Source organism: Myotis myotis, unplaced genomic scaffold, assembly GCF_014108235.1.
Source record: "Myotis myotis isolate mMyoMyo1 unplaced genomic scaffold, mMyoMyo1.p scaffold_m19_p_3, whole genome shotgun sequence".
In the NCBI taxonomy this organism is placed as follows: domain Eukaryota; kingdom Metazoa; phylum Chordata; class Mammalia; order Chiroptera; family Vespertilionidae; genus Myotis; species Myotis myotis.
This window is the reverse complement of record NW_023416335.1, coordinates 117,321,920-117,335,924: the sequence shown is the minus strand read 5'-3', so window position 1 is coordinate 117,335,924 and position 14,005 is coordinate 117,321,920. Positions and strand designations below refer to the sequence as shown.

Below are 14,005 nucleotides of genomic sequence, written 5' to 3'. Positions count from 1 at the left end.
GAGACCTCGCGGCTACGCTGATCCCAGTGCTGGGAGGCATATTACCCTTTTACTATACAGGGTAGAGGCCTGGTGCATGGGTGGGTGCTGGCTGGTTTGCCCTGAAGGGTGTCCTGGATCAGGGTGGGGGTCCCCACTGGGGTGCCTGGCCAGCCTGGGTGAGGAGATGATGGCTGTTTGCAGCTGGTCACACACCCTTCAGGGTGGGGGTCCCCACTGGGGTGCCTGGCCAGTCTGGGTGAGGAGCTGAGGGCTGTTTTCAGCCTGGGGGTGACTGAAGCTCCCAACCACTCCTTTTTTTCTTTTTTTTTTCTTTTTTATTCTGGGCCAGCTTTAGCTTTGAGGCTTGGCTCCAGCTCTTAGGCCTCCGCTGCTGAAAGTAGGTTTCTGGCCTTTGCTTACAATGTTGCGATCCTGCTGGCTGAAGCCCGGCAGGTTTCTGGGGTTTTGTTTAGCTTCTATGTTTGTTACATAGTTGCTTGCAGCTCAGAGGCCTGTGGCGGCAGGCGGGGAACGTTGGAGTCCTCCGTCACTGAAGCAAGCAAGCCTCATGTTAGTTTCAAGCTGCCTGGCTGCCGGCTGCCTTCTTGGCTGACAGTTAATTTGCATAGTGCCCTGATTAGCCAATGGGAAGGGTAGCGGTCGTACGCCAATTACCATGTTTCTCTTTTATTAGATAGGATATCTATGCAATTCTAAAATATATTTTGCTTGATTGAAGGAAATTTACCTTTGAAAATTTATACAGATTTTGAAAAAAATAGACTAAAGACTTTATTTATTGGTTTTTGCATCTTATTATATTTTTGATGTATGTATGTTTCTCTTATTCTTTGATTTAGGTTAAATACCTGTTTTCTGACAAAACTGGAACTCTTACATGCAATATTATGAACTTCAAGAAATGCAGCATTGCTGGAGTAACCTATGGGTAAGTGTGTTTATTACTTATTGAAAAATTGATTTGTTTTTTTCCCAACAAAATAAGTTTATTTTTATCTGCTTAGTCAAATACTTTGACTTTCTGAGAGTTTGAAAAGATATGTATAAGCTTTTAGTGCCAAACCCAAAAAATCTTTCCCAAGATCAATGTCAAGGAACTAAAGTTGCCACTTATTTTTTTTTTCTAGGAGTTTTATAGTTAAAGTATTATGTCTTTAATCCATTAATTTTTGTGTATGGTGTAAGATAGAAGATCCAGTTTTATTATTTTGCATGTGGCTCTCAAGTTTACCAAAATCACTTATTGAAGAGACTGTTCTTTCCCTATTGTTTATTTTTGGCTCCTTTGTAATACATTGGTTAACCATAAATGTGTGGGTGTATTTCTGGGCTCTCTATTCTATTCCATTGATCTGTTTTTATGTCAACACCATACTGCTTTAATTACTATAGCTTTGTAATATAGTTTGAAATCAGAGAGCGTGATGCCTCCGGTTTTGTTCTTCTTTCTCAAGATTGCTTTGGCAATTTGGTTATTTTGTAGTCCCATACATATTAGGATTGTTTGTTCTATTTCTATGAAAACACCATTGACATTTTGGGAATCTTGCATGATACCACTACACCAGCGGCGCCACTCCATTGACATTTTGGTAGAGATTGTATTGAATCTGTAGATTTCTTCAGGTAATATGGACATTTTAATAATATACATTCTTTTTATCCATAAGCATGAAGTATCTATTTATTTGTGCCTTCTTCAGTTTCTTTCATTAATATATTATAGTTTTAGGTATTTTTTGATACAATTGTAAATGTGATTTTTTTTTTTCAAAAATTCAAATACTCACCCAAGGATATGTTTTAAAAAATGATTTTAGAGAGAGGGGAATGGAGAGAGAAAGAGAAAACCATGGATGTGAGAGAGAAACTTCTACTGTTTGCCTCCCATATGCACCCTGACCCACGGATCAAACCTTCAACGTAAGTATGTGCCCTGGCCAGGAATCGAACCCACAACCTTTTGGTGCACAGGATGAAGCCCCAACTAACTGAGCCACACAAGCCAGGGAGTGATGTTTTCTTAATATATCATTCTGATAGTTCATTATTAATGTATATAAATGCAACAGATTTTGTGTTTGATTTGTGTCCTGCAACTTTACTAATTTTGATTATTAGTTCTCATAGTGTTTTTGGTGGAGTCTTTAGGGCATTCAGTTCTTATGATGTCATCTGCAAATAGAGTTTCACTTCTTTCTCATTTGGATGCCTTTTATTTCTTTTTCTTGCCTGTCAATGTTGAATAAAAGTGGTAAGAATGGGCACCCTGACTTGTTCCTGCTCTTAGGAAAAAAGGCTTTCAGTTTTTACTATTGAGTATGATATTAGATGTGGACTTAATCACATATGGCCTTTATTATGTTGAGGTATGTTCCCTCTGCACCCACTTCTTGAGCATTTTTAATCATCAATGGATATTGAATTTTGTCAAATGTGTTTTCTGAACGTATTGAGATGTTCATATGATTTTTATCCTTCATTTTTTTTTTTTTTTTACTGTAATGTATGCCAATGATCGATTTGCATATGTCGAATCACCTTCATCCCTGGAATAAAGTTTACTTGATTATGGTGTTTGATCCTTTTAATGTATTATTGAATTTGATTTGTGACTATTTTTTTAAGGATTTTTGTTGAGGATCTATGTTCATTAGGGATAGTGGTCATAATTTTCTTTTCATGTGGTGTTTTTGTCTGGTTTTGGTATCTGGGTAATGCTAGCAACAGAAAATGAGTTTGGAAATTTTTTCTTCTTTTATATTTATGGAATAATTTGAGAATGATTGGTATTAATTTTTCTTTGAGTGTTTGGGAGAATTCACCAGTGAAGCTGTCTGGTCTGGAATTTTTGTTTGTTGGAAGTTTTTTTTTTTTTTTAAATTTAATCTCCTTAATAGTAATGGATCTGTTCAGATGTTCTATTTCTTCATGATTCAGTCTTGGTAGATTGTTTTATCCATTTTTTTTTATAGATTATACAATTTGTTGGTGTATAGCTGTACATAGTAGTCTCTTTTGATCCTTTGTGTTTGTATGTTATCAATCATAATCTCTCTTTCATTTCTGATTTTGAGATCTCCCTTTGTGTGTGTGTGTGTGTGAATCTAGTGAAAGATTTGCCCATGCTTTTAATTGAACCAGCTCTTAGTTTTATTGATCTTTTCTTTTGTCTTTTAGTCTTTCATTTATTTCTTCCCTGGTCTTTGTTATTTCTTCTACTAACTTTGGGGTTTATTTGTTCTTTTCCTAGTTCTTTGATGACTAAAGTTAGGTTGTTTAAAAGTTTTCTTATTTCTTGATGTGTGGCCATTTATCCCCATGAATTTCCCTCTTAGAACCACTTTTGGCTGCATACCATAAGTTTTGACATGTTTCCATATTATTTTGTCTCAAGGTATTTTTAATTTTTTTCTATTGATTTCATTTTGAACCTTTGGTTATTCAGAAGTATGTTGTTTTATCTTCTCATATTTCTGATTTTTCCAGTTTTCTTCTTGTAATTGATTTCTCTGTTAAAAATGCTTGATATGATTTCAGTCTTAAATTTATTAAGACTTGTTTTGTGGCCTAATATATGACCTGTTTTGAAGAATGTTCTATGTGAAAATGCCTGTCGTTTGCTCATAGTTTGGTGATCACTCTGTTTTTTCTCTCTCTCTGGAAGTCATTTTCCAGAACTGACAAGAGAGCAATCCTCAGATGATTTCTGGTAAGTATATTCTAGCATGTTTTGATCCTTTAGTGGGAAATGTTATGGAACAATTTTATATTTTCATGTCTTACCTGAATACTTAGTAATTAAAAGCTGCATGTTTGTTATTTCAAGAGAAAACCAGAATAAAATTTAATTGTGAATATGATTTTCAAAGTCCAGTGATACTACTAGGCTTTAACAAAAAATAGTGAGCCCTTGGTCCAATATTTCCCACTCACTTTCCACCTCTTAGGATAATGTCTTCAAGGTTGTAGTATACATGTTATATAGCAGGTATTAGAATTTTATTCCTTTTAAAGGCTGAATAATATTTCTTTGCATGTATATACCATATTTTGTTTATCCATTTACCTGTTGATGGGCATTTGGGGTATTTTCACTTTTTGGCTGATGTTAATAATGCTGTTATGAACATTGGTACACAGTGGGTCTCTGCTTTCAATTATTTTGGGTATGTACACAAAAGTGGGATTGCTGGGTCATGTGCTTATTCTATATTAAACTTTTTGAGGAATCATCAAACTGTGTTTTATAGTAGCTCTCCCATTTTACACTCCTGTCAGTAATGCACAATTTTTCTACATCTTTGAACCACTTGCTAATGAATGAAATAATTAAAAACCATTCCAATGAATATAAAGTAGTATCTCTTTTTTGTTTCCCTTGGACTAGTGATGTTGTCTGCTCATGTTTTAAGATTTATATACTAACAAAACTGATCAGTAGGGCTGTGTGTATATGTGTGGGGAGGCGGGAACAGTGTGGTTGATGACTAACTAGCTTCCCTGTGGGATGATCAGTCAGGACCTATTATTTTATTGGAGGATCCCTGGTTGTCAGTGTGTGGGTCTTTCTTATGAGCTGATCAGTCTTCTTCTCATGAGAAGAATACTTTCGTTTTTGCCAAGGGCTGTAAATGTGGCTGCAGTTGTTATGGGAGCTGAGTGGAAGCAGAGGGTTGGTGATTGTATCTTTCAGTGTATGTCAGATTTCACTTGAGACTCCTGTTTTGAGAGGATGCCCTACCCTACTTGTCTGTGTGTCCAGTGTCCCTGGGTCCAGGGCTACTGTTAATTTTTTTTTAAGATTCTTTATTGTTTAGCATTACATATAGTATTACATATGTCTCCTTTCTCCCCCATTGACCTCTCTCCGGCCACCCCCATCCCCCAGCATATGCCCTCATCCCTTAGTGTCTGTGTCCATTGGTTATGCTTATATGCATGCATGTAAGTCCTTTGGTTAATCTCTTACACTCCCTCTCCTTCCTTCCCTCTGAAGTTTGATGGTCTGTTCGATGTTTCTCTTTCTCTGGATCTATTTTTGTTCATCAGTTTATGTTATTCATTATATTCCACAAATGAGTGAGATCATGTGATATTTATCTTTCTCCAACTGACTTATTTCACTTAGCATAATGCTCTCCAGGTCTATCCATGCTGTTGCAAATGGTAAGAATTCTTTCTTGTTTACAGCAGCATAGTATTCCATTGTGTAGATCTACCACAGGTTTTTAATCCACTCATCTGCTGATGGGCACTTAGGCTGTTTCCAAAACTTAGCTATTGTAAATTTTGCTGCTGTGAACACAGGGTGCATATATATTCAGGACTACTCTAATTTAACCTCTCCAAAGGATAAACCTCCCATTTATTTCTAGATGCAGAAGGTTTAGCTTGCCTGGCTACATGGACTGAGGGAGAGTTCTTGGAGGATGAACCTAGCTTAGGTGGATTTGGAACCTGCTCTGTTTCCACCTTCCCTTTATCTATCTCATAGGGACCTCTTGCTGCCATTTCCTCAGCTTTCACACAGTTTTGCTGGGGGCATCAGCTTGCATTTTAGGTGCTTCCCTTTGCAGGCTATTGGTTTCTGTTTTCTATGCAGTATTAAACTCTGATACAGAGTTCAGACTGACATCAACTGTGCTGTTGTCTCTTCTTCCATTGTCTTTGTCTTGAAGGAGTGGAGATGCATGAATATAATTGGCACATCACATTTGTTTCAGTGGACTAGGACACAACCACAATATTAGGTTTCTTTTCTCATAATCATCTGCCTCCTTCTTTTTCCTATATCCGAGCCCTTGCCATAAGTGGTTGCATAGATACAATGCAATAATTCCTCCATTTTCCCTAGGTTGAGCAGGCCTATAAGTTCTTACAAGTTTTTCTTAGTAGAAGTTATACAAAGACCAACTAAAATGACAGAGTCAGATGTTGATTTTTATCTCTGTTTCTTCTCTTTGTAACTATGTTGCTGTTTATAAAATGTTATAAGAAATGTAAAGTATTTTATAGTATTAAAATTTTCCTGTTGAGGTTTGAAATAATATATAGTATTCTAAATCTTTAAGAGTTTAATATAAATCTGTGGGCTTTTTAGGTGTGGTTCTTCTTGAAGACAGAGTCTTACTGCCTTTGAATTATTTTAAAGAAACTTTTGACCTGAATAAATATTTTCTATTCTCTTTCACAGCCGGATGTCTTGTCCGCCTAGTGAGTCATGTGACTTTGATGATCCCAGGCTCTTAAAGAACATGGAGGACCACCATGTAAGGACATCATTTTGCGCTTGAGACATAAAATACCTTATGATGTACCTTTATATATGTATATGGGTAGTATCTTGAAAGTTGCAATTTGGAGCGTGGGGAAGAGATGCAGCCTCACTTTTATGATGCTAGTACTTCAGGGAAGTAATCTTGAACAAATGCTTTCTCGTTAGCACTTTTTATAAGTTAATGTAAACCTGACTTAAATATGTGGTGAAGTTATAAAGCAGCCCAACATTAAGACAAGTTTTACCATAGAATTCTCTAACATTTCATATTTCTGTTGCTTTATTTCTTCATTATTTCTATAGTACTATTTCTTCACAGTTATGAATCTATGAGGTTATGTATTCTGAAAAGTAATTGCAATATCCTTTGACTAGGATAATTTAAGAAACAAAAGTAAGATATAATAACATGTAGCAGTTATAGGATTCTACTTGGTGCCAAACATTTGATATGTATTTCCTATACCACTTGAGTCACCCCAGAGATGTAATAAGAAGTTGTATAGAAAGATTGACTTGGCCAAGATTACCCAGCAAACAATGTAGAAATGAGACTCCTATCTTAAGTTTGTTTGAATCTTAATTATGATATCACATTATCTCAACTATTTAACAAATCATAATTAACTGCAGTATCACATACATTTATGTTTTTAAAGGACACTCTGAAAAATAACAACTTTGAAAAGTATTCGATAATCAAAGTATTTCATAACCAGCTTGGTCTGTATAAATTAGACCTAATATTATTAATTTTTTTCTGAATAAAATTTTAGTTTTCAAATTAGGTAAACTTGAGCAAAATCAAAATTTTATCTTTCCAAAATTTTATTAAGAGATAGGTATATTTAAAGCTCTCTCTGAAATTTTCAGCAAGGAAATTTCCTTTTCTCTATTGCAGTTAGTGCCTATTGGTTAAAGCTAAAACCTTCCTAGCAGTGGTTCTCAAATATGAGTGTGTAAGACACCTACATCCATGGGCTGGGATGCAGATATTCTGCCTCAGCCCCTGGTGATGCTATTGAAGTGGTCCAAGACTACACAGAAGACACTGCTGAGATCCATGCTTCATGCCACAATCATTGATGTGGCCATTTCTTGGATTTTAAAACAAAATTTTTATTGTTGAAAGTGTTACATATTCCCCTCCCCCCATTTTCTTCCATTGACTTCTTCTAACCCACCTCCACCCCCTACCCCAGACCTTCATCACTCTGTTGTCTGTGTCCATGGGTTATGAATATATGCATACAAATTCTTTGGTTGATCTCTTCTCACCCACCCATCCTTCCCCTCAGTTCCTTTGACATTCCATAGTCTGTTCCATTCTTTGATATCTCTGGATTTATTTTGTTCATCAGCGTATTATGTTCTTTAGATTGCACATATGAATAAGATCATGTGATTCTTGTCTTTCTCTGACTGGCTTATTTCACTTAGCATAATATTCTCCAGGTCCCTCCATGCTGTCTCAAAGGGTAAGAGATCCTTCTTTTTTACAGCCGCATAATATTCTGTGGTGTAAATGTACCACAGCTTTTATATCCAATCATCTACTGATGGGCAGTTGGGCTTTTTCCAGATCTTAGCTATTGTAAATTGTGCTGCTATGAAAATAGGGGTGCAGACATTCTTTGTGATTGGTGTTTTGGGTTTCTTGGGATATATTCCTAGACGTGGGGTCACAGGGTCAAATGGAAGTACTCTATGTAATTTATTTTAGGAAACTCAATCCTGTTTTCCATAATGGCTACACCAGTCTGCATTCCCTTTTCTCTAGGGTTCCCTTTTCTCTACAGCCTCTCTATCTTATTTGTTAATTTGTTGATGGTAGCCATTCTGACAGGTATGAGGTGGTACCTCATTGTCCTTTTAATTTGCATCTATCTGATGATCAATGACTGGGCATTTTAAAAAATATCTCTTGGCCATCTGTATGTCTGCTTTGGAGAAGTATCTATTTAGGAACTTTGCCCATTTTTTAATTGGATCACTTGTCTTTTGTTAAGTTATATGAGTTCTTTATATATTTTTTAAATTAACCCTTTATTAGATGTATCATTGTCAAATATGTTCTCCCATACAGTGGGCTCCCTTTTCATTTTTGTTGATGGTTTCTTTTGCTGTTCAGAAGCTTTTTATTTTGATGTAGTCCCATTTGTTTATTTTCTCCTTAGTTTCCCTTGCCCTAGGAGATGTATCCGTAAACATACTGCTAGGGAAGATGTCTGAGATTTTGTTGCCTATGATTTCTTCCAGTATTTTTATGGTTTCATGACCTACATTTAAGCCTTTTATCCATTTTGAGTTTATTTTTGTGTATGGTGCAAGTTGGTGGTCTAATTTCATTTTTTGCATGTATCTGTCCAATTTCCCCCAACACCATTTATTGAAGAGACTGTATTTACTCCATTGTATGCTCTTGCCTCCTTTGTCAAATGTTAATTGAGTGTAATGTCTTGGGTTGATCTCTGGGGTGTCTGTTCTATTTCATATTGATCTATATGCCTGTTCTTGTGTCAGTACCAGGCTGTTTTGATTACAGTGGCTTTATAGTAAAGATCAGTAGTATAACTTGATCTGGTATTTTGATTCATTCAACTTTGTTCTTCTTTATCAAGATTTCTGCAACTATTCCAGGTCTTTTTGAGTTCCATGTAAATTTTTGGAGTATTTGTTCTAGATCTGTGAAATATGCCATTGGTATTTTAATAGGGATTGCATTGAATCTATAGATTGCTTTAGGTACTATGAACATTTTAATGATGTTAAGTCTACAAATCCATGAACATAGCATATTCTTCTACTTGTTTATATCTTCTACCTCTTTTTAAAAGGTCCTTAGTTTTTGGAGTACCAATAAACTTATTGGCTACGTTTATTTCTAGGTAATTTTTTGTTGTTGTTGCAAAAGTAAATGGGATTGTTTGCTTAGTTTCTCCTTCTGAAAATTCATTATTGGTATGTAAAAATGCCATGGAATTCTGGGTGTTAATTTTGTATCCTGCTGCATTGCCAAATTTATTTATTAAATCTAGTAGTGTTTTTTTTTTTTTGGCAGAGTCTTTAGGGTTTTCTATGTACAAAATTATGTCATCTGTGAATAATGAGCGTTTTACTTCTTCCCTTCCAATTTGGATGCTTTTTATTTCTTCTTCTTGTCTGATCGCTGTGGCTAAGACTTCCAGCACTATGTTGAAAAAGAGTGGTCAAAGCAGACATCCCTGTCTTATTCTTGTTCTTAGGGGAAATGGTTTTAGTTTTTGCCCATTGAGTATGATGTTGGCTGTTGGTTTGTCATATATGGCTTTATTATGTTGAGATATGATTCTTCTATTCCCACTTTGCTGAGAAGTTTTATCAAAAATGGGTGTTGGATTTTATTGAATGCTTTTTCTGTGTCTATTGATATGATCATGTAATTTCTGTCTTTTAGTATGTTTATGTGATGTATCACATTTATTGATTTGCAAATATTGTACCAGCCTTGCATCCCTGGAATAAATCCCAGTTGGTCATGGTGTATGATCTTTTTCATATATTGCTGGATAAGATTTGCTAATATTTTGTTGAGGATTTTAGCATCTATGTTCATCAGGGATATTGGCCTGCAATTCTCTTTCTTTGTAGTGTCTTTATCTGGTTTTGGAATTAGGATAATGTTTCCCTCATAAAAAGAACTTGGAAATGTTTCTTCCTTTTGGATTTCTTGGAATAGTCTGAGGAGGATAGGTGTTAATTGTTTTTTGAATGTTTGTTAAAACTCCCCTGGGAAGCTGTAGGGACCAGGGTTTTTGTTTATTGTGAGTTAGTTTGTTTGTTTATTTATTATTTATTACTGCTTCAATTTCATCAGTTGTTGTTGGCCTATTCAGGTTTCTGATTCTTCCTGATTTCGTTTTGGAAGATAGGATTTTTTTTTTTTTTTTTTAGGAATTTGTCCATTTCACCCAGGTTGTCCAGTTTGTTGGCATATAGTTGGTCATAGTATTTTCTTACAATCCTTTGTATTTCTCTGGTGTCAGTTACTTCACCACTTTTGTTTCTGATTTTATTTATTTGGGTCCTCTCTCTTTGTTTCTTACTGAGTCTGGCTAATGGTTCATCAATCTTGTTTATCTTTTCAAAGAACCAACTCTTAGTTTCATTGGTTTATTATTATTATTATTATTATTATTATTATTATTATTATTATTTTATTATTTTAGCCTCCATGTCATTTATTTCTGCTCTAATCTTTATTATTTCCTTCCTTCTACTTATTCTGGGCTTTTCTTGTTATTCTCTTTCTAATTCTTTAAGTTGTAGGGTTAAATAGTTTATTATTAAATTTTTCTTGTTATTTTGAGTTAGGCCCGTAGTGCTATGAACTGACCTCTTAGGATTGCTTTCATTGTGTCCCATAGATTTGGGGTTGTGTTTTCGTTTTCATTTGTTTCCAAGAAGTTGTTTTTCTTTTGTTTTTGTTTGTTTGTTTTATTCCTCACACAAGGATATTTTTCCATTGATTTGTTAGAGAGAGTTGAATGGATGGGGAGTGACAGAGAGAGGAAAACATTGATGTGAGATAGACACATCGATTGGCTGCCTCCCACATACACCCCGAGCAGGACCAGGGATTGAACTTATAACTGAGGTATGTGTCCTTGACTGGAAACAAACCCAGGGCCCTTGATTTCTTTCTTGATCTCATTAGAAAATCCACTCATTGTTTAATAACATGCTATTTAGCCTCCATGTGTTTGAATGTTTTTGAGTCTTTTTACTGTAGTTGAGTTCTAAGTTTATTCCATTACTAGAGCCCGGTGCACGAAATTTGTGCATGGGGACTGTGTCCCTCAGCCCAGCCTGCACCCACTCCAATCTGAGACCCCTCGGGGGATGTCAGACTGCCAGTTTATGCCTGATCCCACACACTCTGGGACTGCTGGCTCCCAACCACTCGCCTGCCTGCATGTCTGTTTGCCCCTAACCCAGTGATGGCTAACCTATGACACGTGTGTCAGAGGTGACACGTGAACGCATTTTTTTGGTTGATTTTTCTTTGTTAAATGGCATTTAAATATATAAAATAAATATCAAAAATATAAGTCTTTGTTTTACTATGGTTGCAAATATCAAAAAATTTCTGTATGTGACACGGCACCAGAGTTAAGTTAGGGTTTTTCAAAATGCTGACACGCCAAGCTGAAAAGGTTCGCCATCACTGCCCTAACCGCTTCTGCCTGCCAGCCTGATCATCCCCTAACCACTCCCCTGTCAGCCTGATCAATGCCTAACTGCTCCCCTGCTGGCCCGATTGCCCCCAACTGCCCTCCCCTGCCGGCCTGGTTGCCCCAACTGCCCTCCCCTGCAGGCCTGGTCCCCCCCAACTCCCCTCCCTTCCTTGCAGTCCTGGTCACCCACAATTGCCCTCCCTTGCTGGCCTGGTCACCCCTAACTGCCCTCCCCTGCTGGCCATTTTGTGCCCACATGGGGGCGGCCATCTTGTGTGAGGGTGTGACTGTCAATTTGCATATTACCTCTTTATTATATAGGATGATCTGAGAAAATGGTTAATATGATTTCAAACTTCTTGAATTTGTAGAGACTGTTTTGTGTCCTAATATGTGGTCTGTCTTTGAGAATGACCCATGTGCACTTGAGAAGAATATATATTCTGCAGCTTTGGGGTGAAATATTCTATAAATATCAATTAAATCCATCTGATCCAGTGGGTTATTTAGAGTCTCTGTTTCCTTGTTAATTTTTGTGTGTGGAAGATCTATCTAGTGAAGTCAGCAGGGTGTTAAAATATCCTACTATGATTGTATTGCTGTCAGTCTCTCTCTTAACATCTTCTAGAAGTTATTTTGTGTATTTAGGTGCTCCTATTTGGGCGCATATATGTTTACTAGGGTTATGTGTTCCTGTTGCATCAGTCTCTTTAGTGTTATGTAGTGACCTTTATTAACTCTTGTGATGGCCTTCATTTTGAAGTCTATTTTGTCAGATATGAGTATTGGCACCACAGCTTTTTTTGTTTGTTTGTTGCCATTGCATGGAAAATTTTTTCCCATCCCTTCACTCTCATCCTGTGTGAGTCTTTTGTTCTGAGGTGGGTCTCTTGTAGATAGCATATATTTGGGTTATGTTTTCATATCCAATTAGCTACCCTATGTCTTTTCATTGAAGCATTTAATCCATGTACATTTAAGTTATTATTGGTAGGTCCTTATTTATTGCCATTTTAATTCCTTATGCCTATATTTCTTTCTCTCTCTATTTCTTCTCATTATAGCAGTCCCTTTAGCATTTCGTGCAGGGCTGGTTTGGTGGGGATAAACTCCTTTAGCCTTTTTTTTTTTTCTGGGAAGTTCTTTATTTCACCACCTATTTTGAATGTTAGCTTTGCTGTATATAATAATCTTGGGTTTAGTCTTTTGGTTTTCATTACCTTGTATACTTCATGTGAATCCCTTCTGGCCTGTAAAGATTTTGATGAGAAATCATCTGAGAGCCTTATGGGAGCTCCTTTGTAGGTAACAATTTGCTTTTCTTTTGCTACCTTTAAGATTCTCTCTTTGCTTTTAATTTTTGACATTTTAAATATGATGTGCCTGAGTGTAGGCCTGTTTGGGTTCTTCTTAATTGGGACTATCTGTGCCTCCTGAACTTGTGTGAATTTTTCCTTCTCCAGATTATTGAAGTTTTGTGCCATTATGTCTTCAAAGACATTCTCTATTGCCGGAAGCCGATCCACCCTTGCTGCTTGACACAGTCACTGCAGGGAAGAAACATCTGCACAGCTTATGTTTCAAGGGACCTGGCATATATGGCATATGTTTGCTCCCCCTCTTAACGTTATGTATTTTAAATAGGACCACCTCCCCGAGAAAGGTTGTTTCCCCAGGTGAGATTTTTCCCTGGAGTTAGGGAGGGAATAAAACCCCTTAACTAAGTGCCAGGCAGGTAATTAATCACTTTAACTATGAACAATCACGCTTAAGCTACATAATCTTTACTTAGGATAATCTCCTTCAGTTACTTCCTTGTAGCTTAATAGAACAATAGAGTGACCTTGGAATGGAGATAAGAAACGCCCTAACCTTTGGAATAGAATTGATAGGATTAAAATCAACTGGTATAAATACAGATGTAACAAGACAATAAACACAGAACTTGGCTGTAGATCCTGGCTAGAGGACCTGGCTAGGCTGCTGGTCAACTGAACACTGTCTCCGTGTCATTTCTTCTTCGCCAACTCCATCCACACCTTTGGGAACCCCTGGACCTGTTGGGGTTCCCTTGCTCACTTTTTTCCTCTTCTGGCTCTCCTATTATGTGAATATTGTTATGTTTCATAGCTCCCTTAAGCTGTCCTTGTGTTTTTAAATTGTTTTTTTCTTTTTGGTTCTCTGATTGAGTGATCTTTTTCTACCCTGTCTTCAAATTCACTGATCTGATCCTCAGCTTCTCCTAATCTGCTGTGTATTCCTTTCACTGTGTTCTTTATTAGTATTATGTCATTCTTTATAGTTACCTTATCTTTTTTCTTGATGTTGAGCATCTTTGCCATCATTATTCTGTACTCTATGTCTGATAAATTTCTTATCTCCATTTCATTTAGCTCTTCTTCTTGGGAATTCTCTTGTTTTTTCATTTGGGGCTTTTTTTTTTGTCTCCCTATTTTGCCTGCCTGTTTGGGTTTGTGTCTGTGTATTAGGTAGATCTGCCATGAGT

General features: G+C 36.6%; 1 protein-coding gene across 1 annotated transcript in view; it reads left to right on the top strand.

Annotated features, from left to right (window-relative positions):
* ATP8A2 (ATPase phospholipid transporting 8A2) overlaps positions 1-14,005 on the top strand; it is a 701,182-nt gene that overhangs the window by 206,436 nt on the left and 480,741 nt on the right. The window contains exons 14-16 of the mRNA XM_036300527.1: positions 843-931; positions 3,671-3,715; positions 6,200-6,275. Coding sequence (XP_036156420.1) covers positions 843-931; positions 3,671-3,715; positions 6,200-6,275 — 210 coding nt within the window. The remainder of the gene's footprint in view (positions 1-842; positions 932-3,670; positions 3,716-6,199; positions 6,276-14,005) is intronic.